General features: G+C 51.6%; 1 protein-coding gene across 8 annotated transcripts in view; it reads right to left on the bottom strand.

The window, feature by feature from the left end:
• Positions 1–27,300, bottom strand: part of ZNF516 (zinc finger protein 516) — a 135,507-nt gene that overhangs the window by 17,106 nt on the left and 91,101 nt on the right. For all 8 annotated transcript variants that reach the window (XM_023224788.2, XM_023224787.2, XM_023224792.3 and 5 more), the window contains exon 3: positions 4,021–5,469. In XM_023224788.2, the coding sequence (XP_023080556.2) occupies positions 4,021–5,469 (1,449 nt within the window). The remainder of the gene's footprint in view (positions 1–4,020; positions 5,470–27,300) is intronic.

Below are 27,300 nucleotides of genomic sequence, written 5' to 3'. Positions count from 1 at the left end.
GGACGTGAAGACCCAGAGACCAGGTAGAGAGTGGACGTGAAGACCCAGAGACCAGGTAGAGAGTGGACAGCGAAGGCCCTGGAGACCAGAGAGAGGATGGACTTGAAGGCCCCGGAGACCAGGTAGAGAAGTGGGGAAAGTCCCGGAGACCAGGTAGAGGATGGACGTGAAGGCCCCGGAGACCAGGTAGAGGATGGGCAGGGAAAGCCCTGGATACTAGGTAGAGGATGGACACAGAAGGTCCCGGAGACCAGACAAGAGGATGGATGGGAAGGCCTTGGAGAGCAGGTAGAGGATGGGCACAGAAGGTCCCGGAGACCAGAGAGAAAATAGACAAAGAAGGTCCCGGAGACCAGGTAGAGGATGGATGTGAAGTTCCTGGAGACCAGGTAGAGAGTGGACAGGGACGGCCATGGAGACCAGGTAGAGAGTGGACATGAAGGCCTCGGAGACGAGGTAGAGAATGGATGGGGAAGGTCCCGCAGACCAGGCAGAGGATGGACGGGAAGGCCCCAGAAAGCACGTAGAGAATGGACAGGGAAAGCCCTGGATACCAGGTAGAGGATGGATGCAGAAGGTCCCGGAGACCAGGCAGAGGATGGACGTGAAGGCCCTAGAGACCAGGTAGAGAGTGGACAGGGAAGGCCATGGAGACCAGGTAGAGAGTGGATGTGAAGACCCAGAGAACAGGTAGAGAGTGGACGTGAAGGCCCTGGAGACCAGGTAGAGAATGGATGGGGAAGGTCCCGGAGACCAGAGAGAGGATGGATGGGAAGGCCCGGAGAGCAGGTAGAGCACGGACACAGAAGGTCCCGGAGACCAGACAGAGGATAGACAAAGAAGGTCCCGGAGACCAGGTAGAGGATGGACGTGAAGGCCCTGGAGACCAGGTAGAGAGTGGACAGCGAAGGCCCTGGAGACCAGGTAGAAGATGGACGTGAAGGCCCCACAGATCAGGTAGAAGGATAGACACAGAAGGCCCCAGAGACCAGGTAGAGAATGGAGGGGGAAGGTCCCAGAAACCAGGCAGAGGATGGATAGGAAGGCCCCGGAGAGCAGGTAGGGATGGACAGGGAAAGCCCTGGATACCAGGCAGAGGATGGATGCAGAAGGCCCCAGAGAGCAGGCAGAAGATGGACACAGAAGGTCCTGGAGACCAGGCAGAGGATAGATGGGAAGGCCCTGGAGACCAGGCAGAGGATGGATGCAGAACAGGGATGCTAGGTCCAGGAAAGACAAGAGACAAGTGTCTGAAGATTTAAAGGACTATCACATAGAAGAGCTCACAGCTTGTTCTGATGGCTTCAACACAGAGACCTGCAGGCAAGGGAAGTTCACCAAAGCTAGGGTCCCAGGAGGTGCCGAGCCCCTCACCGGAGGCGTCCCATCTGGAGATGCTCAGCACTTCTCAGGTGCGCTGACCGAGTATCTAGACAGGCTGACCTTGGGTACTCGATACCTGGGAAGCCAGGATCCTAATAATGCACCTACTAACAGGTGTATTTTAAGACCAAAAAGGTGAAAGCACTTCCCTTAAGAAATCCAATTTAGAGTAGACTTAGAAACCACAAATTTGCTGACTCACACTATGTCCCCATGTGCACATTATAAGAATAAATAACCCAAGATGAGCCCATGTGCTTTATGACTAGTATTTTTCACATATGAAAGTTAAATATTTAACCTCTCTCTTCCCCCCCCCCCCCAAAAAAAAAAGGTCCTCGAACCATTTATTTTTAAAGATGTCTGTAAGAAAAGGGAAAATAGTTCAGCCTATTTTGGACTTCAAATTCTATCATCTGAAATTTCAAATCCTTACCTTAAAACTCACTTCTACTTTCTTAGAAACAGCAACTATGCCACGCACAAGGCAGCTCAAAGGCCTTTTAAAAACTGGGGATGCCACTTTCCAGGCGGAAGCTGGCAGGTTTAGTACTTAGGGTGTGTGCAGGCTGTGAGCGCGTGACTAAATTACGAGTCAGGTGGACTAAGCGGGCGTCAAACCCCCCTTGCTCTGCTGGGAGGCAGCCACCAGGGGAAGGACAGAGTGGGCCAGGTGCAGCCAGGAACACCCAGCATCCATGACAGCGGAACCCTCACCACTCAGCCTTCTCTGCTTTGGGTTCCAAGAAAACCCACATCTCCAGAATTGAGGCTGGCATCATGTCAAAAGGCCACCAACAAACTTGTTCTTCACTTTGCAGCAAATAATCTACATGACTGAGAAACCCTGCTGAGGCTGAGGGAACTCACTCACTTTAACTGAACATGGAAAAAGTCAAACCATTAATCCACATGGCATTGCGCCGCACTTCCCACCCGCGACAGCCTCCTCAGGTTACACCGTCCACCCAGAGCACACGGGCGGGGAGAAGAGATGAGGATCTAAGACCACGCCTCAGGGACCCCCACTCCCGAGTCACACCTCAGCCCAACACATCTCACGAGACCCTCGGGTGCCCGGGTCTCGGCCTCGTCCTAAAAAGTTCACAAGCGCTCAGCGGGCTAATGGAACAAGGTCGGCTGGAGTAAGGCCTTCGCCGGCAAATCTGTTAAGAAGGCAGCAGACCTGTGATATCTCCTATTGGAAAACACCTGGGGTGGCCATCCCTCCTGCCAAGACGGCCCCAGCAGGTCACGGATCTAGGCTGGCTCTGAAACCCCAGCCTAAGCCAGGAGCTCAGCAGGTGACCCCAGCACCCACTGGGACATTGTCCCACGGTGGATTTGGGGAGGCTCACTGCTGACATCTTAACTCCCAGACCCAGAACTATGCCCCTCACAGTCCTGCCAGCTGCCTGGAGTTTGCAGCCCTGGCTCTCAGAGGCCATTTCTAATGGTAACCACTTTAAGAAACCGCAGGCTTATGATTTATTTATTTATATTTTTTGAGATGGAGTCTCATTCTGTCACCCAGGCTAGAGTGCAGTGGCGTGATCTCCGCTCACTGCAACCTCCGCTTCCTGGGTTCAAGCGATTCTCCTGCCTCTGCCTCCCAAGTAGCTGGGATTACAGGTATGCACCACCACGCCCGGCTAATTTTTGTGTTTTTAGTTAGAGATGATGTGTCTCACTGCGTTGGCCAGGCTGGTCTTGAACTCCTGACCTCGCGATCCGCCTACCTTGGCCTCCCAAAGTACAGGGATTACAGGCGTGAGCCACCGCGCCCAGCCACAATGAACAGTTCTAACAAAGCACGGTTAGGACTTCCCAGGTAATGAACTGAGACTTTGTTTTGTTTTGGTTTTTAACAGAACTTGGGTTTCTTGTGTTCTGGACGTTAAGTAAGAGTGACCTTCAATTTACGTTCCAGAACAGGGTGCCGCCTGCAGGGCGGGGCGCGCACCGGAGAGGCAGGAGGAAAGCAATTCCCTCTCAGTGTTACTGTCACACGGCAATACTAAGGCAGAGGGAGAGGCGAAGACAACCCTTTCCAAGTACTTTTTTCAGGAATTTTTGCACAAATCCCATTCTCCAGACTTTACATGGTACATCCATCCTCTGCAAGGCTTTGCTTACTAATACTAGAGGACTAAATAGGTGTTTTCTAAATTGTAGATATATAAAAATAAAACTTAATCACACTAAATAAACATTCTTGTCTTTTGAGGGACAGGACAATGAACATCTACGGATTCTGTTTAAAATGACAAACACGTGAAGTGCAATCACGTCTGCCTGCTCCTGCGGAACGTCGGTGTGGAGGAAACGTCCTCTCAGCAGGAAGGAAGCCGTGCGGGGCTGGCGACCTCCTCCCAGGGCCAGCATGCAGAGGGCCACCAACCCCAGGCAGACGTTCCCCGGCAGGGCAGAGGTGGAGCCTGGGAGGGCTGTTCCCATCTGCTGTGCTCCTGGGCCAGGGCAAGGGAGTGGCTCTCAGCTCAGCAGGGGGACGGGGCAGGCTGGCTCTGTCCTCAGAGGCCGTGGGCAGGCAGGTCAGGTGGGCAGCAGCCCTGGCCTTCCAGCGGTGGCTCTGGAGGTCACATGTGGCCCGGGGAAGAGGGGGCCCGCACATCTTACCTCTGTGCTCCAGCCCAGGGCCGCTGACACCCCAGCCCTGGTAGAGGGTCGCAAAGTCCTTTGGAATGTACGTCTTAAAGATGTTGAGGATGTCCAGGCGCTTCTCATGCCCCTCGGCCACCGGCTCCTGTTTGATGGAGTGTAGGATGGGGGGCGCCCCAGCCACGCCGGGCTGGGCCTGCAAGGCCGCGTCGCCCCTGGACCCCGCAGCACAGGTGGCCAGAGTCCTCAGCTCCTGGGCCGCCTTCGAAGGGGGCTCGCGGGGAGGTAGAGGAGGAGCGCCCCCTTCGCCCTTGGCAGGAGGTGGACCCTGAGGCTGAGGGCTGAATTTGGCTTTCAGGGAGTCCGGGGCACTGTGCTTACTTGTGGGGGCAAAGCCAGCCCCCGCTGGGGGGACCCCAAACTTCTCCACGGGCTTGCTGTTAGCTGAGGGCTGCGCACCAGCCCGGGTGATGACGGTAGGCGTGGGGGTGGCGCTCCTGCTGAAGGCCCCGCCACCCGGGGCAGGCGCTGGTTTGGAGCCAGCCTCCTGCCTGGGCTTGGCCGGGGGCCCCTGTGCGGCCGCGCCATGTGGCTCCTGGCCGTGACAGGGTTTGGTCTGTCGATACCCGTCGGGGCCGGGCACCCACAGAGCACAGGGCCCTCGGGAATGGCTCTCCTTATTCTTAGGCATGCTAGCGGCTTTTGTGACCACTCCCAGGGGAGAAGAGCCACTTTTGGGCCCTGGCACCCCCCCTGGCACCTGAGTGCGGGTGAACCGAGCAAGGAGCAAAGGCTGGCATTCTTTGCCACCGAGGGCAGGCGGGGGGCCCGTGCGTCCGCTCCGGGAAAGGAAAACCAAATTGCTTCTGATGCTTTTGTAACCGTTGGGCTGAATCCACGGGGGAGCCACGGAGTTGCAGCTGACGCGGTGCCAGATGCGTTTGTGCATCCACAGGACCTCGGGGTAGTAGGTCTTGTGGCTGCAGTAAGGACACGGGTGAACGACTAAAGCCGCTTGCAGGGAGGAGGCTGTCTCCTTATTGCTGGGGTCATCCCGCGTCGACCTCGCACTTAAATCCAGCGGCACGAGGTCTGAGGCCAGCGCCCACTTGCCTCCCCCAGAGCGCTCCTTGTTGTGCAAATCGGACAGCTTTTCTGCAGGGTGACCCGTCTGGCCCTCCGCTCCCGTACTGGAAGGGAACTCCACACCATCACCAGGGCCGGGCACCTCCTGCTTGGGGTGAAATGCTGGCATTTTTAAGTCCGTAGAACATCTGTGCTGCTCTTGCCTTCTAGAAGTCTCTCTGCTACTGTTTTCAAGTATGGACACAGAAGCTGCGATCCCCGCCCTGGACTCGCCGGTGTCTCTTTCCGAGGCGTTATCTCCCAGCTTGTGACTCTGGTCTCCATTGGAGAGCTCGGTCGAAGTCACCTCTTCGGAAAAGCAGCAGCGGCGCGGCTGTCCCCCTAGAGGAGGCAAAATATGAAATGGGAAGTTACCATTTCTCATCAGAACACAGCAAGACACAGGGCACGTACAGCTACAGCACATTCCAGGCGCATCTGTCTTCAGCAGGACAAACCCTTGAGTCTGGGGGGGGTCTCATAAAATCCATGAGGAGCCACCCAGACAAGAAAAAAGGAGGCTGAGTCGGGCAGGGTTTCTTTTCTCAATTTAAATGACCCAAAAGATCACAGGGAAAAAAATACAATAGCAGTGGTGTATCTAGTTACACGTAACTATTCTGTCCCTAGTTAACAGAGGGTGACTGGCATATTACAACTCAGGAAAAAAATTAATTGTTCACAGCAGTATAAGGTCTGTATGACTTTCAAGGAACCAGGAACTCTACATTTAGGGCTCTTGTGGAATCTTCACAATCATTCATTGCAGGGTAAGAAAACCAGAGAAGTTGGGTGGAGCCCACAGTCACAGAAGCAGGCTACAGTAACAGCTTACTCCGTCCAAAGAACCCCAGTGTCTGCCTCCGAAACCACCAGGCTACCGGCCACCTTCCGCCTCAGCCGTAGGGCTCCCTCCCTACGCATCTCTCCCGTGAGGTCCAGTTCTCAAGCCCAGAGCCGTGATGCCCCAGGGTCCCCCAGAGGCACGTGAGCAAAGGGCAGCCATGCTCTCCACCTCCACGCCGCCACCTGTGGGCTGCCCAGGAGAAATGAGCCTGGGGTTCCGCCCCCAAGCTCTCCGCCCCTGATGGTCCGGCCTTGACGGAGTGTGTGTCTGAGCCACGGTCTGGGATGAACTCTGCGGTGGGAAGGGATGGTGTGGTCAGAACCCTCCCGCTTTACCTAAGGAACACGTGTGACAGGGAGAAACACAGCCGAGGTGTGGGCTGGGCTCGGAGGTTTTAAGGCTTTTCCAAAGTCAGAAGAGACTGTATGTACTGCAAGTGGACACAACACGGGGTAACAAAAATTGGGTTTTATGTTTGGCATTTATGGCCTTGGGTTTATTTAAATCTAGACATCAAAACTGGGCAGGAGTACAAATGTTTCTGGATATCTTAAAACTCTCTGAACTACAAAACACAAGATTCTTTACCACCCAGCCTCCATCTGCAGTCTCTTACGGCCATGTCTCAGTGGGTGTCCATGTACGACGACAAGGCCCCGTGTTCTTGGTTTTCAAATAAGATTTTAAGAGATTTTTAACATTCAGTAGAATGGAGGGATCTGCTAACTCAGAATGTTCCTTTAAAACGTTCTAAGTATATATTCGGAGACAACACTTAGGAATCCCATCAAACTGGTAACAAACCTATTCCAAAGGGGTTCTTCATCAAGGTGAGACAGCGTCTGTCACTGAAGACACTTGCCCAGATCTGAGGGACACAGTAACAAAGGCTGGTTTTCAATTAGTGGGCAGTTAATGCGCAATTCATACGCAATATTAAAAGATATGTCCATGTACAAAAATGTCAGCAGTAAGGGCTGATCAGCAGAACTGATGAGGAGATGAGACAAAGGAAGAAAAAACTATCCAACTCCTACCGGCTCCTAAAGGCTAATATTTAAATAAAGTCAGGGTAGACACAGTGGCTTATGCCGGCAATCCCAGCACTATGGGGGGCCGAGGTGGCTGGGTCACCTGAGGTCAGGAGTTCAAGACCAGCCTGGCCAACTTGGTGAAACCCCATCTCTGTTAAAAATGCAAAAATTAGCCAGGTGTGGTGGTGGCGCCTCAAGTCCCAGCTACTCCGGCAGGCTGAGGCAGGAGAATCGCTTGAACCCAGGAGGCAGAAGTTGCAGTGAGCTGACATCACGCCACTGTACTCCAGCCTGGGCAACAGAGCAAAACTTCATCTTAAAAAATAATAGTAATGATGATAAAATAAATTTTAAAATAAAAAATAAATCAATGAAGTCAGGTATATGAGTCTGTCATATGCAAACACTGGTATGAGAAAGACTGGGCAGCGCTAGGATGCACCACGGATAAAAACGTGGACTTTACTCGGAATTAAGTACACGAAAGAGGAAATCTTAGCCTTTGTTTAAGTCAAACTGGTGCTCAGTACATTCAATTCATTTCTAAATATTCAAAAACAGCAACATCTGGCAGGGAGAGATCTAGTTTTCCCTGCAGTGAAGGAATAAAGATTTCTGAACACACATGTTCAAGACTACTAGTGGGGTTTGTAAGTTGAAACAATGCGGCTGTGTAATCTGCCCCTGTACATCTGTGGGGTTTTCAAAGCACGACTGTCAAGGCTTCCAAAATGTTCCCCGAAAGGATCATAAAACATCACCCAGGACTTCCAGTACTTCTGACCAAGACACTGAGTAATAAACTAAAAGTGAATAATCTGGCCAGGCACAATGGCTCAGACCCATAATCCCAGCACTTCGGGAAGCCAAGGCGGGCGGATCACTTGAGGCCAGGAGTTCGAGACCAGCCTGGCCAACACGGCAAAACCCCATCTCTACTAAAAACACAAAACTTAGCCAAGCATGATGGCACGTGCCTGTAATCCCAGCTACTCGGGAGGCTGAAGCAGGAGATTTGCTTGAACCCGGGAGGGGGAGGCTGCAGTGAGCCGAGATCACGCCGCCACACTCCAGCCTGGGCAACAGACCAAGACTCCATCTCAAAAAAAAAAAAAAAAAAAAAGTGAATGGCCTAGCCCAAGTGATCGAAGTCACCGGTCGGGAGTGAACGGCAAAATGCCTCAGGAACACACAGACCCTGCACTGAGTCCCAGGCCACCCCAGGAGGGGGAGAGAAGCATGACCACGAGTGGAGGGGCAGGGGGCGAGAAACTGAAGCTATTCGCAAGACTGAACAGCTTTCCAAGGACCTCCTTCCTTTCCAAGGAGAAAACGTGGCTACCTGGAGAGGTGCAAGATCCTCAGCAACAAGGAACCAAGCGCCTTCTCAGCCAGGGAGCCAGGACCCTCTTTCTCAGACTCGCTTCTAGCCGAGGTTTCTTCAGCTACAGGATCAGGGCCGCTGAAACAGCCTCTAGCCAGCTCCTGATCCGGCCTCAGGCCTTGGTGTGCAGACAGGCGCAGGCCCAAGCCCTCCTGCATTCGTCATCAGAAAGCCCCCGAACAGCCAGCTTCGCCCCTCGTCCCTGGCTCCTGGACCCAGTGCCGTTGACAATGACCCACCAGGGACCTCCAATCATGGGAATAAACTACTGCCAAGTCCAGTGGGCCTGGCAAAGTGCTGCCACGTAACACAGCCGAGCTTTCCTTACTGCCAAGGTTTCGTTACAGCCAGGCCAGAGCAAAACTAAGACAAGAGGCCTCCCAGGTGGCCCAAGGGGACCACGACACCCATCCGCTGTTCCCGCTGTTCCCAGGTTCCTGAGTGCCATTCTGACTTCATTTATCCCTTTTCTCTATACTCCTCATTCTCGTGTGGAGCACAGCGGCATTCCATCCTCACACGCGAGGTGAACCTCCCAGAGAAACATGCGCCAGCACTGGCAAACAACGACCTCCTCGGGACACCCCTACAGGTTGGCAGCGGGCACAGACACACTTGCGTCCCCTCCACGGCCCCCATGCCCCCACCACAGCCCGCGTTCCTTCCTCCCCGGCCCCCCACACCCCCTCCAAGGCCCACCCTCCTTCCTCCAAGGCCCCCACACCTCCCTCCACAGTTCTCACGCCCCCTCCACGGCTCCGACATCCCCACCACAGTCCGCACACCTTTCTCCATGGCCCCCACTCCTCCCTCCCTCCGCGGTTCCCACACCCCCCTCCACCGCTCCCACGCACCCCCCCGGCCAACTGGGACTCGGCGTAGGCGGCTTCTGATATTTCAGTGGCCCTGATGCTGAAACGGAAGAACTCAGCTAGCAAAGGGTCTGGGGAAGGGGGCTCTGGCTGCCTGGCTGAAGAAATGCCTGCTTCCGTGGCTGCCACGCCACGAAGGGAGAAGGTCTGCACGAAAAAGCACTTCTGCTCCTCAGTCCCTGCCAGTCTGACAGCCCCTTGGGTGGCAGTGCTCACCGGGCACTTTACTAGAATTAAACAAAGGAAAGAGAACGGTGCTGATTTGAGCACGGCGTGGCCTTGCACAGACGGCTGCCTCTGACCCTAACCGCAGTGCCGAGGGTACACACCAGAAAGGGAAGACTGGCTCAGAAAGGCCTGGCAGCGGCCCTATGCAGAAGGAGCAAGATCTCCAACACGCACCCCATGCTCTCTGAGTGCACGGAAGCATGCGCCAGGAGGAACCAGCCGGGTCCGAGCAGCCCTGGGGAAGGCAAACGTGGTTCACGACTGAGTGTGCACGCGCGTGCCACGGACGGCAACACCGGCCGCTCTGCCCTTGGCCCAAACACACCGGGGGCTCCCGGGTTCCTTTCTAAGCAGGACCTTCCTGATGTGTCTTGGAAACACAAACACGGAGCAGGTCTTGGGTGACTCCACTGCATCCCAAGCTGGCCCTGGCCTGGCTGGTTCCGCACACCATGGACAAGAGTTGCACACGGGGCCCAGGGAGTGGCAGACTTGCACTGTCTGAAGTCCCTGCGGCAACATCTTCAACGTACACAATCGCCCTCAAAAGCACAGACATGAGGTGAGGGCACTTTGTATAAAAAGTTACTTCCCTTTCGCTTAATTGTTTTTATGATTATTTAGTAAAATATACATAACAAAAAGAAGTCTGCAGCCACGCAGCCACGCTGAGGTTCTCCCCTTCCGCGCTCGTGGCTGCTCTGGGGCTGCCTGCTCATCTTGTTTTCAGTTTTCCATGGGTTTTTAAGGCACGTCACTCTTAGGGTACATTTGTGCCTCTCTTCTTCATTGCAAAATAAACAGGATCCCAGGAGCGCCCTGCTGGCTATTACTCCAGGAGGTGCAATGGGCAGCCAGCCTGGGTCTGCACCTGGCTCTGGTGATGCTGAAGAACCAGGCCCTGCGTCTAGGGTACTGCTGCACCCCACCCCCGGGAGCTGTACCCCCACAGGAGCAGTCGCCTCTCTCTCCTTCCCAGGCTGTCCACCTGCAGGAGGCAGCGCCGGCCCCGGCGCCACGACCCTCATGCCCTCTGTGCACTAACAGCACATCCTCCAGCCTGTTTCCTGAGCTGCTACTCCTACAAAGCAGCCCTTCCAAAACCCAACTTCCTCCTGAAATGCACCCCCACGCTCCCTCTGCAAGACGCTTTTCTTGCCTAACTTCTTAAGCGTTTAAAATAAAGATTTTTCCCATTTCTGCCCCCTCTATATTGGGCTTCATAAAAACCATTATTTGTTTCCATCCATAACAGATACAATTTAGTTAATTCCGTGAACAGAAAGGGTTGTCTGCCCACCGAGCCTCTCTGGGTCTCTAAGTGAAGATTAGAGGCCCTGCCTGGGGACTGGGAGCTGTGGTGCTTTGCTGGGCTGGGCTTTGTTGGACACACAGGGTGACTGCAGGCAGGCTCCCCACTCGGCACAGTTGCTGGACCCGTCTGCAGTCAAGTTCATGGCACAGCCTGAGCTCAACACCGGGGGCTCCCCTGCATATTAACAGGGAGTGAGAAGGGAATGAACAGGTAATTGCAAGCATCACATTCATCAGTGACATCTGTGATTCAACTTTAGGCTGACAAGGAAGAGGGGATGGGAGGTGAGGGAGGAGAGGAGGAAATGGCACTACTTTTATAAAGGTTAAGAAAAGGTAAAATTCCACAATATTAAGATTATACAGGGAAGAAAGCTTGATGCTTTTTTAGAAGACGAATTCAGTTAAGCGACCATAATTCTAAGGAGCCTTAGGAATAAAACTTCTCACCTCCCAACCTACAAATGGCATCAGAACTACCAGAAAGGGGCCGTTTAATGAACAACTGCATGTACAGAGACTTGTAAGAGGACTTTTATCTGGTTCTAAATTTTTCAACCTTATCACAATGATTTCCTTTCTAACGGATAAGAGAGCTTGACTTCTGAAGATTTTCCAGTTCTGTGACTGACAATTTAACCCACACATGTCATTTTCATTGTGCAGCCAAACATCTTAAATATCTTATTCTACAATTTCAGCAACCAGTTTCAGCTAATAACTATGTTACCACATCCTTCCCACAGGGAAAAACCTGCCGAGGGCATGAGGAACCCGTAACAATCCAGAATCTCACTGGACTGATCTCTCGGCACGGGCTGATCAGACACCTGCTGCCCTGAGACCAGAACCCATCGTCGGAGCCCCAGCCACCTGGCAGGCCCATGCCCCGCCCCTCTGAAGGCTCTGTCATCCACGAGGACTCAGTTCCTGGGACACGGCCACCACGGGACGAGCCCACAGCCCCTCTCATTTCAGCCACATCAGCTCAGGTCAGACACGTGCACAAAATGCATACTTCTTCCAGGCACCCCACCACGATAACAGGACAGGAAGAATCTCTGCAGAGACGTGGCACAACCATGCACCACGCCTAGGCCAGTTTAGTAACCTACGGGACGATTCTTAGATGCCTCACACATACTTTGCTTTCCCAATACATTGTACGTTGGCAGGACTGACGGCACTGAACAGAAAGGGAGGCAGCCTGCAGGTACACAGCACAGGTCCGCACACGCTCTGCCGCTGACCTGCTGCGGAAGTAAATGAGATCAATTCTGGGTGCTGGGGTAGGTGTATAAAATACAAATCGTTTCAATACATTATATCCCAGATTTGGCAAGAAAAAAGAAAAAAAAAACAGTCACGCAAAAGCGCATCAGCTATATATAACGTGATTTCCTTTTTTCAGAGGATTACCAAGCTGGTCATGTGGGAGGCTGAAGCAGGCATGGACCTGTTCTCTCCCTGACAGTCTTGAGGACCGGAAGGAGCACACGGCTGGGTACAGTGCGCAGAGGTCAGCTGGGAGCAGGCCCAATGCCTCTGCCCAGGAATGGCCTTTCCTGAATCTGATACACACAGGACACAGAGAAATACTGGGTAGAAGAGCGTAGTTCCCTGGCAAACGCCCCACCCTGAAGCTTGGAAACCTGTGGCCCTAAATGGGAACAGGCATTCCTGTGTTCGAACTCAAATGTTGCCTTGTGGCCCGCCATGCCTCCCTATCCTGCACCCACAGAAACCCCAAACCCCAGACTCCGAGAGCAGAAGAGCAAAAGACCAGAAGACTAGCAGAGTCGCAAAACAGCACTGCAGAGAAGAGAAGGAGCATCGGAACATCGAGAGGAGTTTGGCTGGGGACAGAGAGGAGGTCGGCCGTGGGACAGCTGAATTCTAGGGGAAGATCATCTTCCCACTCCATCCCCTTTCCAGCTCCCCATCCATCCCCCTGAGAATCACCTCCACCACTCAATGAAATCCCTGCATTCACCATCCTTCAAAGCCCGTATGACCCAATTCTTCCTGGACACCAGACGAGGACCCAGGTACCAAGAGGGCAGGGTGTAAAAGGCTGTCACCCTGATTCTCCACTGAGCTGGTGGAACACTTAAGCCATCTGCAGATAGCAACTGCTAAAACAGCATTAATTGTCTAGACACTACCATGGGGTCGGTGCCCAAAAGCACTCATCCAGCTCCTGCACCTGCCCATCTGCTTGCTCCCCCTCCTGTAAGGGGATTTGAGTACAAATGAGCAAACGGCAAGTCCCACGAGGGGTCAGGGAACTCACCTGTTTCAGATCCAGAAGGAGGGAGGTCTCAGAGGTTGCTGCAGTGCCCGCCCTCCCATGAGCCGCCATCATGTGCACTGACAACCCAGATGGGGAAAGGAACTGGACAAGCTTATTGGACCAGGGCTGACACTCAGAGATGAGGGAGACCTAAGCAGCACAGAGACTCAAAAGTTCTCAATGAGATGCAACAAAGGCTTGAAACTAACAAGATGAAATCCCATCAGGAAAGACAAAGTGCAAGAAGAAAAAGTTCCGGCCACGGAAAAGACCCTAAGCTCCCGGGAGACCACAGGCTCAGTGTGAGTTACTCGGCTCAGGGTTGAGATCCAACAGAAGCATCCTCAGCAACAGCCGGAGATGGAAGGTCCAGGACAGGGCTGACCAAGCGTCCTCTCTCCACACTAAGCAGCAGGAGCCCAGCCTGGGCTCTGAACCACACATGGAAGAGCAGCAAGCGAACAAGAGAGAGTGCGTCCAGAACAGGCCCGGGGGAGGCTTCTGGGAACCAAGTAATATGAGAATGACTGCAAGAACGTGGACTGTTCCACCCCAAACAGGGGGCTGGTGGGTTGGGCTGCCGCAAACCCCGATGTCACTCGGTAAGCACTGAATGGACGCAGGAAAATCGGTTCATCCAGGACAGCCTTGCAGGTGGCATCTGAGAATCATCTGTCAAGGTCACGAGCTACAGCTGGCAAGAACTCATCAAGGCCAGAACTTGGCCTAAGGTCCAGGCTTCTGAGGGAGTGGCCTGCACATTCCCCCCTCACAAAAAAAAAAAAAAAAAAAAAAAAAAAATCTCTGGGTGATTCTAATTGCAGCCAAGATTGAGGAGGGCTGGGCAAGGTAGGACAAATGAACAGAAATCAATGAGAATATGATTTCAGGGGAGGCCAAGGGAAAAGTGTTCATGTGAGATAAAGAGTGCATCCCTCGCCACCGAGAGGGGCAGGCAGAAAGCAGGAGGCAGCGCTCAGGAATTCCGCAGGGACAGACCTTCCGTCCGCACGCACACGGAAGCATGATCTCCCCGTCAGTTCTAAGGTTCTAAGTTTTGTGTATGGAAATGACCCAAACACTGCTAACCAGACAGGAGTAATTCATTTCTTATGTACTCTTCCATGTCGTTTGTATTTTCTATTCAATTCCTTGTGACTCAGTTGATTTTTGCAGAGGTATTTTTAAGCAGTACAAAGTAGAAACACACTTCTTTTCTAAAAAAATATTTTGTCATTTCTTAATCTCTACCTTTAAAAATAGCAAGCAGTTATTTCCCTCTGAGGGGCACTTACACAGCCATCACTGCCAGCACCCCTGGGACCTGAGGGGGAGATGGGTGACTGGAGAAAAGGCCGTTTCGTACGAGTCTCGCTGCTAGTCCGGCTCGGTCCCATGACCTCACCTGTGGTCATGAGCGATCGCGGGCAGCATGCTGTTTTATTACATGAGGCAGTGTGCCTCCCTGCTCACGCTTATTATAGCAATAATTTCAGAGCTTCTCACTCTTGGTTAAAACAAAACACAAAACAAAACAGAAACACAAATGCAATACCAAGCATGAAACCATGAGCACCTCTGAGTACCTGGGCTCTTCCTCCTACACAAAACGTCCTGCCGGGTCCCTCACAGTGAACCTGTCTGTGGTCACGACCCAGACCCCTGCTGCCTGTGCACTGAGTGTGCACTGAGGTTTTTTAATACAACTGGCCTCTTTCTGTTGTCTCCCCAATTTCTCACCCCAGGTAGCTGGGTACTGAACACAAACTGGTCATTTTGATATGAGAACGAGCAAGTCTACCAGAAAATTACGAGCCATGAATGTCTGTAATGAAATCCACAAGGAACCACGACTGCAGTTTCTCGGTCCCCGTGGCACACCTGTGTCGGGGGTTTATGCCGGTGGCTTTAATGATACAGCCCAATGCACACACCTGTTGCAGGGCGGAGCAGGTCACCCAGGGAGGCCAGTCCCAAGCCAGGGAGCATCACTGACGTGCCCAGGATGCATCTCAGCTCACCAAGGACCAGGGGACTTCAGGGAAGAACCAGACAGGCCTTGGGACGATGGCCAAGCAGCCTGGCTGCCAGTGCCACCCCACAAGTCTCCAAGGAAACGAGGGACACAGAGCAACCTGGGTCCTGCACACGGTAGGCTCATGTGGACGTCAGTCATTACCCTTTGGAGAGGAAAAGCTGGGTTTGCAAACACAGCCTGAGCACTGCATTCCCCAGCCAGAAGCACCGAGCCGGGGTGTGATAAAAACATGACACTTCCCAGGTTCACTGGGTGCCTGGAACCATGCCAGGAACTTCACATCCATGACCCGCCCCTCGGAACAGGTCTAGGGAGGGAAGGTAACTGTCCCATTTTGTAGATAAGAAACCTGAGGCACAAAGCAGCTTATCTAAGGCCATCAGGCTGAGAGCTGATGCCAGTTTCAAATGCGTCAATCTCAGGACACATCCCACAGCACTGGCCACCTTGACACTGGCAGGAGGTCCCAGATCCCAGGAGGGCCGTCAGGGAAGGAAACCAGGAACAGCAGGTATGGTAGGTGGGGGACACCAGGGTTACCAGGAGGGATGGAGATTGCACAAAGACACCATGCTGGTGTTTGCCTCGCCATCCCTCTCCCTCTGTGTTTCATGTTTCCCTGCTCTTGTGGCCTCTCTGCTGTGGGCCTCCCTGCCTGGCCTGGGGCTGCGAATTTTGAAAAGAAAAGAGAAAATGATAAGAAGAGTCTGCACTTTAGGAAACAGGCTGTGTGGTGAATGAGTGTCAGCGGGAGGGGTCTGACAGATGAGGGTACTACTGTAAGCATGAGCCAAACCCTAACCCTAAACCTAGCACTAACCCTAACCCTAACCCTAAACCTAGCGCTAACCCTAGCCATAGCCGTAGCAATACACCTAATACTAACCTAACAACATGAACACCTAATCCCAATCCTAACCCCCTCAACCCTATCCGTGAACCGAACCAAACATAACCGCTAACCGTAACCACTAACCCTAGCCCTAACTATTAACCCTAATCCAACTCTAACCTAACCCTAATCCAACTCTCACCCTAACCCTAACCCAACTCTAACCCGAACCGCTCCCTCTTTTGCTGCGGACTTGCCTGCAGTCAGGTCCTCCTGTGAACCTGCACAGCTATTCTTGCCAGGGCCCCATCCCAGACACGTGACTAGGCAGGGGTCCCCAAACATGACGTACTCGCCTCCTAGTGGCCTGGCCAATCGCACCAGCTCTACAGAACCTGTATTAAAACACCAAATGAGAAACAGGAACTTCCACAGGTGCCCAGGCGGCCGGGTGGAACACCGCAGACACAGAGCTCTCAGTCAGTCCGTGGCCCCCGCCTCACCTGTGTGCTTTGGGGACAAGGCTGTTATCTCATCCGCACCCTGAAGGCCGGAGACTCCATCAGACTGAGACAGGCAGAGCCAGCAGGAGGAGGCCAGGCAGGGAGGCCCACAGCAGAGAGGCCACAAGAGTAGGGAAACATGAAACACAGAGGGAGAGGGATGGCGAGGCAAACACCAGCATGGTCCTCTCTGCCGCGGCTCACGATGCCGCCCCTGGGGTTCCAGGGAGCACACAGCTGAAGAAGAGCCCCATTTCCACCACCAGCGACGACAGTCGAACCAGAGAGCCAGCGCAGACTCAGCCACTGGACCAAAGAAATACAGTGCGGCCAAGGGACAGGCCTTACATCCAGGGCTCAGGGTGGCCTTTTCCTTGCTGTCCCCATGAAAATGAGAAGACTTCACAGAAAAGGAAAAAGCATCTTTTGACATATGGGAAAAAGACTCTAGGTTCTAAAGAGATGTAAGATCATAGGGAGTGTCACTAATAACAGGTCATAGTTTTATAATCTGGTCAGCCACAGGCTCTGGGGTTGGCAAACAGGGCTCTTCACCCAGAAGGTGACATTCACAGGGCTCAAAATATGTCCCAGGCAACACAAGTCACCAGGAAGTAGCACAGCTTGGGAAGCCCTTTGCATGTTCAAGAGCAGAGACCAGGAAAGGAGGTCAGCTGGGAAGGCAGGTGGGAAGGTAGGTGGGAAGGCTGGTGGCCAGGTGGGGGAAAAGCGGGTGGGAAGGCAGGTGGTCAGGCGGGAAGGCAGGTGGCCAGGTGGGGGAAAGGCAGGTGGGAAGGCGGGTGGGTAGCTGGAGGGAGGGCAAGTGGGAAGGCAGGTGGGCAGGTGGAGGGAAGGCAGGTGGCCAGGAGGGAAGGCAGGTGGGGGGGGGGGAAGGCAGGTGGGGGGGGAAGGCAGGTTGGGTGAAGGCAGGTTGGGTGAAGGCAGGCTGGGGGAGGGCAGGTGGGGAGAAGGCAGGTGGCCAGGTGGGAAGGCAGGTGGGGGGAAAGCAGATGGGAAGGCAGGTGACCAGGCAGGAAGGTTGGTAGGGGGAGGGTAGGTGGGAAGGCAGGTGGGAACACAGGTGCGGGGAAGGTAGGTGGCCAGGTGGAGGGAGAGCTGGTGGGAAGGCAGGTCAGAACACAGCCTCCGGGAGAGAGTGCTGTCCACACACGGGAACTCACCCATTGCCCAATCACCACACATGCCCTTTCTGACTGAACCATGGTTGACTGGGGGAACTGGATGATACCCCAGGTCTGCACTTTTCAAACTCAGTCCCGATTCCAACTCCTCCTGCTCTAACTCAACACACCAGTGAGCATTTGGTCATCTCAGGCCAGGCGGGAATACTGGAAACTGATAGAGCAAAGTCACAGAGAAGGCCTGCATGCCATGTTTTTAGGTTGTAAGGGAATGAATGTTAAACCGTAAGAAAGGCGACTGTGGCCCTAACCCCGCAGAGCGGGTTTCCCACACAGGCACTCCTGCCGCCGCAGGGCCTCTGCACTCGCTGTTTCCCCTGGCTGCACCTCCTCCTAAACGAGCATCTCCCCAGACACCAAGAAAGCAAACCTTGTTTCACAGCTTCATCACCACTGTCTAGCGCATCTGGCTCCTGGTAGAGCGACCATCAACAAACATGTATTTATGGGATGAATGAGGCGAGTAGATGTCATTTAATATCCAAGACTCACACGCAATGAGACAGTGCAGAGGAAAGTGCTCTAAAAAGCATGAAGCGCAAGATGAATGTGTTAATCCAGCAGGTATCTCTTAAGGGCCTGCATGTAAGAACATTAAGGGCCTGCATGTAAGAAGAGTAACGTTAGGTACAGACAGCCTTGGGGGTAGGTATGGAGTCCTGGCAGCACAGAGCACAGCTCTCAGCCCAGTTACCAACCTCGAGTGGGTGCTGAGGTGGACATCCCAGAGCTACAGTAACTGGAGTCAGTGACGACGGACAGGCTGGAGGCCATGCATTCTAGATGAGGGAGTCTCTCTCCAAAACAAGATGCACCAGCATGTGTCGAGGAAATCAAACTCAAAATGACGGTAAGATAAAGCACCTCCCAAATGACGGCTCCACCCCGGTGACACTGCAGCCGGCCGCGAGGATGGGCTAGCAGCCCTGCAGGAGCCAAGTATTTCATGGGCAGGAACCCGCTCCTTGTCCAGCTCCCCGCACCGCGAGCTTCACCATCCGGAAGTGTGCAAAGCTGCAGGTGAAACAGGAAGCCCTGCCTTCTCCCCAGCGTCCATGCTCTTGACCCAGAAGGTGATCCATGTACAACCTGAAGTATGAGATTTCATTAGCAGCCCACTCTCTTTTTTTTTTTTTGTTGAGACGGAGTCTCACTCTGTCACCCAGGCTGGAGTGCAGTGGCCGGATCTCAGCTCACTGCAAGCTTCGCCTCCCAGGTTCACGCCATTCTCCTGCCTCAGCCTCCCGAGTAGCTGGGACTGTAGGCGCCCGCCACCTCGCCCGGCTAGATTTTTGTATTTTATTAGTAGAAACGGGGTTTCACCGTGTTAGCCAGGATGGTCTCGATCTCCTGACCTCGTGATCCGCCCGTCTCGGCTTCCCAAAGTGCTGGGATTACAGGCTTGAGCCACCGCGCCCGGCCAACAGCCCACTCTCTTAATTAAAACCCAGATGGCATATTTGCAGTGATGGCCTCGAATGGTAGACAGTGCTCAGGGGTGACAGCAAATGGGATACTCATGTCACTGGTTCTCCCATCCCCAGCAGCTATGATTAGGAGATAGCCACACTCCTCCTTCACTTTCCTCTTCTTAGATGTTCCCTCCTATTTAAAAAGAAAAATCTATGAAACTAGCCCCATACAAGCGTATGGGGTTGGGTAACAAATAGGTATTTGTGATACAAAAGCGAACAGCCTCTATGCAAATGACACTGGTGATTTCAACCACGTATGGCGGGCAGGGTCACCCTCCTCCCAGGGTGGACATGCACGGTGCCAGACGCCTGACGCTGTCTCAGAACTCAGGGCCGCTGCATTCAAAATCATTTCAAGAGCTCAGCATTTACTTTTAATATTTGTGACTCTGTAGTAACTTTTATAACAGACATTACTAGTCACCCAAACACTGGATTTGACAGCAGGAACACCACAGCCGTCAACAGTGTTTCTCAGAAGACGATCCATCCTCTATCACTTTTAACCTGTCCTGAAAGGGGGAAACTTGATGAAATCAGGCATCCACATTTCAGCACAATTTGAATTTCTAAGACAATCAAAACGCCAGAGACTCAGAAAGAGAAAACTACATAGACATCTGGGGGAAAAAACAGCCCCTGGAACGATATTCAAGCTGAAAGGACCCTGGCAGCAGGCAGAGTGGTTCTCCAAGCCGTGGAGAAGAGAGGCCGCTCCGCTGAGAGTGAAGGCCAGAGCACGCTGTCAGATGATGTTTTTGGACGTGATGTAGAAAATACTCGAGGAAAAGTTGTAGCTATAATATCCGGGGCGGGGGGGGAGCTTTTCCAATAAAAACAAGACATAAGCTGCCTGCGCAAGTGCGGCCAAAGAAATGTTGAAAACCACTGCCACGGGCTGGTGTGATCTGGAAGTTCTCCTCCTCAAACATACAAAAATAAACAAGACAGACTCAGTGCTTCAGAGGGACACAAGGGGCACAGAAAAGCCAGGGGACACACAATTGCTTTCAGAGGCGACGCAGTTCAAAAGCAGGTGCGGAGGCAATCAGGAAGCCACGAGCCCCTCCAGGGGCACCGAGTCGGGGAGACCCACGCCCCAAACACCAAGGCCATGGAGCGGGAAAGCAACAACGTGGATCTCGCCCTCATCCTCATCAAAGGGCAGCCCTGGGCTTTCATAAAGAATAACAAATGCTGCTGCCAATCGTCCAGTTCAGTCCTATGGCCAGAAAAGTTTCTTCTAAAGAAATGTTTTAAAGCTTTCTCATTCATATCAAGACACACACGATGTGAACTACAAAAAAAAAAAAAAAAAAAAAAGAGCCTGAATGACAAGAAAATGCCAGGCCTAGAGCAACATGCAAATGAATGATATTATAAAACTTTTATAAATTATATCCCAAGATGTTTATTCTACTTTTTCTGGGTGACTGAGTATACATGTTTTCATTTTAAATGATAATCTATTCACATAAACAACCTGCAGAAGTATGTTATCTGTGTTAACAGAAAATGACGTAAATATCTTAGTACTCTGGACACCATATTTTATTTTTGAGACAAGGTCTTGCTTTGTCACCCAGGCTGGAGTGCACTGGTGCAATCACAGCTCACTGCAGCCTCAACCTCCCAGGTTCAAGCCCTCCTCCCACCTCAGCCTCCTGAGTAGCTGGCTCTACAGGTGTGTGCTACCACGCTTGGCTACATTTTTTTTTTTTATTGTTTTGTAGAGATGGGTCTCACTCTGTTGCCCAGGCTGTTCTCAAATTTCTGGGCTCAAGTGATCCTCCCTGGCCTCTCCAAGTGCTGGAATTACAGGCATGAGCCACTGTGCCCCCAGCCTTGGAAGCTGTATTTTGATGTCCGAACAAAAACAGTCCCAAATTTAATACAGAATTTCTGACTAGACAAATTATTCATGTTACTTTTTAAATCAGTGAGTACAAAATCAACAATTTGAAGGTTAACCAAATACCTCCAGCTTCCGTGACAGCTTTCAGTTAAACAGCAGTTCATCCGGCATAAAACATAATCATGTTCTAGGAACCTAGAATTTACTAACTGCTTCCTATTGACTCGACCACAAAGAAATGTCGCTCAGGTTTGGTTTTTCTGTTGTGAATCAGATGCTGAAGTGAATCGAATTCAAGCTGGCTCTTACAGCTACTCTACACTTTACACACCCTCCTTCATCCCCAAATCCTAGCAGCAAACCAAAACACATCCACTGGAGAAAATGCAATCAATACAAATATTCTTTTATTATTTTTAAAAACATGGCAAACCATACTTTAATTAGATAGCAACGAAGATTTCCGTTTACAAATTTATCCAAGTTGGCAAAAAATAATTAGCTAACACAAATCCTTCCTTGCATGACGTGGCAGTCGGAACCAGATGCCAACTAGCTCGAAGGCCGCACATGAAGTCTTATCAAGAACGGTGGCGGGGACTGTCGGGAAGAAGGTGCTGACGCTGCCTGTACATGTCAGAATGAAAATAAGGAAGCATAGAGTAAGGAGGAGAGCAGGAAAGCCTGGCCCATAACACAAGTTTTGCATCTGCTTTCTGAAGCAGTGGGGGCCTGGAATCTTCCAACAGCAGTCACAAAGAATACAATTAAACCACTTGTGTGTTTTCTCCTACACTGAGTGTTTTAAGAGACATAGGAGGGAGTAAGTCTCGGGAAGAGAAGTAACACTGCACACGTCTCCAACTTAAAGCCAACTAATATACACACAAACTAACTAGCACTTGCATGGCTTTCTGCAACTTTTTCTGTTGCAATGCATAAATGTCCAAAAACACAAAATCCAGATTCCGTGTCTTTTACAAAGAAAGTGCAATGATTCTTTAAAAAAAAAAAAAATCAGGATCACTTATTAGTAGAGTCTTCAGATTTAAAATCCGGCAAGTGTCTGACTTGCGGAACAAAGGCCTTTTCATAATACAAGCAGTCTCTGTCCTCAGCGACAGAGGAAGGCGGATTTCCCCGAGGCATCCTGGCAGCCCACGCAATGCATGGAAGCTGCCACTAGATGGCACCTGCGCCCAAGCTATAGCCTGACTCCCTCCTGGCACTGGTGCTACTCCTGTGGTCCCCGTACGTTAGAACCAGCATGGAAGAACCATCCACTTTACAACACAGGTACTTATCTGCAAAAGACTTAACACTAAAAGATTGCCTTAAAAGGTCATCAGGGCAAATGCATATGTCTTTTGAAGCACAGTGCTGTCAGTATAGCAATACACCCTTTTGATGTACATCTTATATTTTAGTTTTGCACCTTCATCAATATTTTCAGAGGCTAAAAATGCAGAGGGCTTTACATTAATAATACACTTATATTTTGGCAAAGATGGAATTAAGCAAAATATGTCCGTGAGCATTCGATTTGGGGAATTATATATATAACCAGCATATCCAACTTCAAAAACGCCCAACCTTGCAAAAACTTCAGTGTAATGAGTTAGCAATTGACTTAAAACAGGTTAGTTATTTAGTAACTGACTTGAAAATGCTCGCCATGCTGGCTTCAAGGTAGCTCATCGCAGCGAAAGCCTGGGTGTGTTCTAAGGGCAGGAGAGGAGGTTCAGGAAAACAGCGCCTGAGTTGTCTTCTGTCACTTCTAGACTCAAGGTCCAGAGGTCTGAGTTCTAGCCCCACGGCCCTCCGATACTGTGTAACTTAAGAAATCCTCTCATCCCTTGAACGTAGCTCTGGGAGACACTGTCCATTCAATACCAGTCCCAGGCTGTCACCACCTGCAGGAGGAGACCCAGCCACTAGCCGTCACCAAGCTTCTGCTTGGAACCAGCAATAATCACTTGAGATTGTGAGGGACACAGGGATGAAATGAAAACTGCTAAGATACCTGGTTCCTTGGCCTAGTTTGGTCTCCCAACGGGGTGGTTTCAAGGGTAAGGATGTGCCTCTCCCATCATGGGATGAGCAGACCACCACCGCAGAGCAATCAGCCCTGCACAAGGGCAGCAGCCCTTCTGAAAGTGGCCCTTCCTTCACACCCCCCACTTTAGCAAACTGAGGCAGAAGGGTGTGGAAGGGCTGGAAATTCAGAGTGAGCAACTGGGAGGGGAGACGGAGGGACACTTTCCCAAGAGGCTACTTGGGGCAGAAGCCAGAGAGGGAAAAGGACCATCCCCAGGTCTGAGTCCAGGGCAGAGATGAACACGGAAGCAGGTGACACTCACGGTGTTCACGACACAACTTAATTTTCTAACTTCTTTCACAGAGGTTTATGTTACAATTCTTGTCATTCTTTGGGTGTTGTGATGTGTGTCTTCTGGTAAGATGGACTAAATAATTCTAGGAACAACTGCTTCTGGGCACTTGCTAGGATTTGCTACCTAAATGCCCACAAAGTTAAAACTTCATTATTTTAGGACACTAAATAAATAAATAAACATCCCAGCTTGCCACATCAGACATTCTTACTCTCATGGTTCTGGTGAATTCATAACCTGGCTGGTACTGACCCCATACTTGGCTGAATGTGGATTATAAAGCTATGAGCAGAGAGCGGTGACCGAGTGGAATCGAACCACATAGGCACGGCCTGTCTGGTTAGGAAGCTTGTCCACCCAGAAAGCCGGGCAGAGCTAAAGCATGTTATGGTGACACATATATAAACAAATGTGAGACATGTAGGTTTCCTACATCTCCCACATGCAGAGTTCAACCTATTGTGTAATAGAAATACTGAGTCTCAGAAGTTCCACTCCACCATGGATACGTAAGGAAAAGATCTGACATTTTACTTAAAAGTTTCAGCCACTCTCCCCAAATCACATCACTATATTGTTCCTGAAATATCTCAGGCAGGTTTCCTTAATCACACTGTACGTTGTAACAAAACGGTTGTAATTATAGTGTCCATTAAAATAATGCAAACAAAAAACATGTATTTCTCCTTCAGACTTAATTCCTTCGTTTTCCTCTTCTCTATTTTTAGAAAGAGGAAATAATTGTATTTTTCTTTCCTGTACATCTTAACCCATTTATGCCTAGTGTTCCACTATTTGAACGCTAAGCCCATGGGAGTTATTTACATCCTACTGCTCAAGGTCATCACCAAGGTCTGATTTTTCACCAAAAAAAAAAAAAAGAAAGAAAGAAATTTGCAACCTCTGGTATAAATGGGTTACATTTTGCTCTTATAGTTCACCTTCAATTTATCTGGGTTTTTTGTAAGAAAAAAAAAAAGAATTTCAAGCCCCAATTGAACAATGCCTGAGAAAACTCTGCAGCAAGCCAAGCCCTGATTACTGCATTTATCTTCCCAACCACTCAGCCATATTTCCATTTTGAGAAGGAGCTACAGAATAATATCTCTGCAACTGTTTCCCAGGAGCTCGCTGGCCAAGCTGGAGCCCTAGATCTAGGAATTCAGAATTTTGAAAGCTAAGTAAGCTGTTTTCCATCAAGTACCACATCAAACAGCTGGTCACAAGAGGCCAAGCCTACGCCTGTCCCTCTCCCCCCACTGGCTTCTCCGAGGCCTCTCCGAAATGCCCTGCATCTGCTGGCAGAGCCCGCCTGGGCCCCGATGTGGCCCCTGGACAGAAGGACGGCAGTCCTGGGACGAGGTGAGCCCAGAGCACAACGGGCCTCGCAGCCGCTCCCTCCCGGGGCCCTCGGAGCCAACCACGCGCCTGCGCTGCATCTCTCCACTACTGTTTCATAGGCTCTCAAGAGGGATAGAAAAAAACAGCATTGTTTGAGTGCCAACTCTGCATAGGCAATTTCTAGAGAATGACTGCACAGGTATGTGCGTGCCTGTGTGTGTACACATGTGTGTACACGTGTGTGTGCGTGAATGTGACCAGCCATCTTTGCATCTCCCAGGGAGGGGAGGGCGTCTCTGAAAAGAAACTGTGTATGCACAAGCCTCAGCCCCATGCCTTCTATTTGCTGAAGACATCACCTCGGTCAACACTAACGAATGCATTCACTCCGTGAATACAAATCCCGCCAGTGGTCACAATGCCTCTCGCTGAGTTCAGCAGTGAACGAGGCACACACTGGGCTGTCCCACAGCTGCCTCCAGAGGAGAAGCCGAGAGTAAACCTGAAGAAAGGGTGCCCTGCCCTCCCGTAACCTCCTGGAGCCACCACCCAGAGGACAGGAAGGGTCCCCCAGGCCCCTTCAGCTTTACCGTCCTAAGACGCCCAGGTCCGAGGACATTTCCTTGTCATCCAAGCTACAGGCGTCCCGCAGCTGAGAACCCAGACCTGTGTGACCTGTGCCCCGCTCTGCCACCCACGTGACAGGACAGACCATGGACCAAGTGGCCCCACAACGACCCAGGCTGTCCCAGGCCCCTGCTGGGGGACAGAGGAACCCATTGCTTCTCCAAGAACACAACTGACACTCGGGCACTCACGGACAGTCGTGATTTCAAAACGGGAAGTGATCTGAATAGTCGCAACGGATCTGACCGTCTAAATTCCGCTACTTAAACGAACTTCTTCAGATCAGCAGTGACTTGACAGGTTTGGCTCTCACGTGCTTTCTCCTCTCTGAACTAAAAGCGAGCTCCATCGGGCCACTGTGCTTCTATCACCTTGAACTGATGCCCTCCGTGTTCCCACGCTGGCAGCTGCCCTGTGCGCTGTGCAGGACCACAAGTGATTCACTGGCTGTGCCGCAGAGTCGGAGCCACAGGGCTGAGAGCCGAAAGTCACCCGCAAAGGGAGATTGCTCACCTGCGCACCTTCCCAGCTACTGCGGAACCACCTGCCTGCCACCAGGCCAAAATCACCAAAGGTGCTGGGCACTACTGTCATTTCCAGTATTATCAATGGCTATGACTATTTCTCTATAATTATCCATGTTTATCTACCCTGCGTTTACCATACACAGAAATAAAACGCAAACTGCTTAAGTTGTTCAGATCCACCTGGAAGTCCACTCTACAGTACTCTATTGGTGCACACGTAAGACACTTCCCTTGCCCAGGGCTGCCTGCACCTGTCTGCCTGACCTGGTTCATCTCTTCTCACACACATGCAGTCAGATGAACAGCCACACACACAGGCAGGCTGCCACACACACCAACACGGGTACACACATAAAGCACAATCGTGGTCATGGATCCATGGACATACATACAACTATACACACACAGCCACACCTCTGGGGGCACACACGGCACAAGCATGTGTGCAGTCACACACGCATTCACACAACTTCCCACAAGAGAATCACAGCATGGTCTCGGCTGGGAGGGACTGCAGGGGTCAGCGCCTGTACAATGAGACACAGAGCACCCGGCCCTGACCCTCACATACCTCCTACAACCAAACACAAGGTCTAGAGTTTCACACCCATGAATCCACCATTCTTTAAAGCCAGAACATGGGCGCATGTTTGGAGGTAATTTTTAAAGCTGAGAGCATTCCATCTATATCCTTCATAACCTGAGTAAGAAATCACACACATATCACGAGCTAAACACATTATAAGGGCCTCACCTTCTCCTATTGACAGATTTTCATCAATTTCATGATCTATATGATGCACTCACATCAAAACTAAAAGATGCAACTGCCAGTAATGAAATGCTTATTATTTTTAAAATCTGGGGAAACATACATAACCCTTGCAATAGTCCCGACGTCTTCAAAAGGCACAGGTCCAAAGACTAAGCATTCTGCGAACAACGAGCACGGACCACCACTCCCTGTGGCCCCCACGTGGGTACCAGGGCAGGCAGTGGACAGGCTGGCAACCTAGGGCTCCTGTCCACTGGGCAGGGCTGGGGCAAAACTGGCCTCCCCACTCCACCCTGCGGCTCTTCAACACCCCTGGGGACTTAGCAGTCTCCAGTGACAAATGTTGCTGAGAAGTCACCAATCCCAAGCCCTGGGCAAAGGGAAGACCCTCTGAAGCAGGTGGTCCCACATGGTATCGCCCTCTTCCATGAACCCCAGAGCCAGGGGGGTCCCCAAGGACCTCACATGCAGCTCCACACACGCACCAATGAGGGCCTGGGAGAGGTGACGCAATCCCACTCGCCCCCCTCCAGCATCTCGTGCATGTGGACCATATGTACGTGTGAGTGCATATACTCATGTGGACTGTGTCAGTGCATATACTCATATGTGAGTGTGTCAGTGCATATACTC

This window comes from Piliocolobus tephrosceles, chromosome 18 (genome assembly GCF_002776525.5).
Source record: "Piliocolobus tephrosceles isolate RC106 chromosome 18, ASM277652v3, whole genome shotgun sequence".
Classification (NCBI taxonomy): Eukaryota; Metazoa; Chordata; class Mammalia; order Primates; family Cercopithecidae; genus Piliocolobus; species Piliocolobus tephrosceles.
Note: the sequence above shows the minus strand (reverse complement) of the source record. Positions and strands in the feature narration are given on the sequence as shown.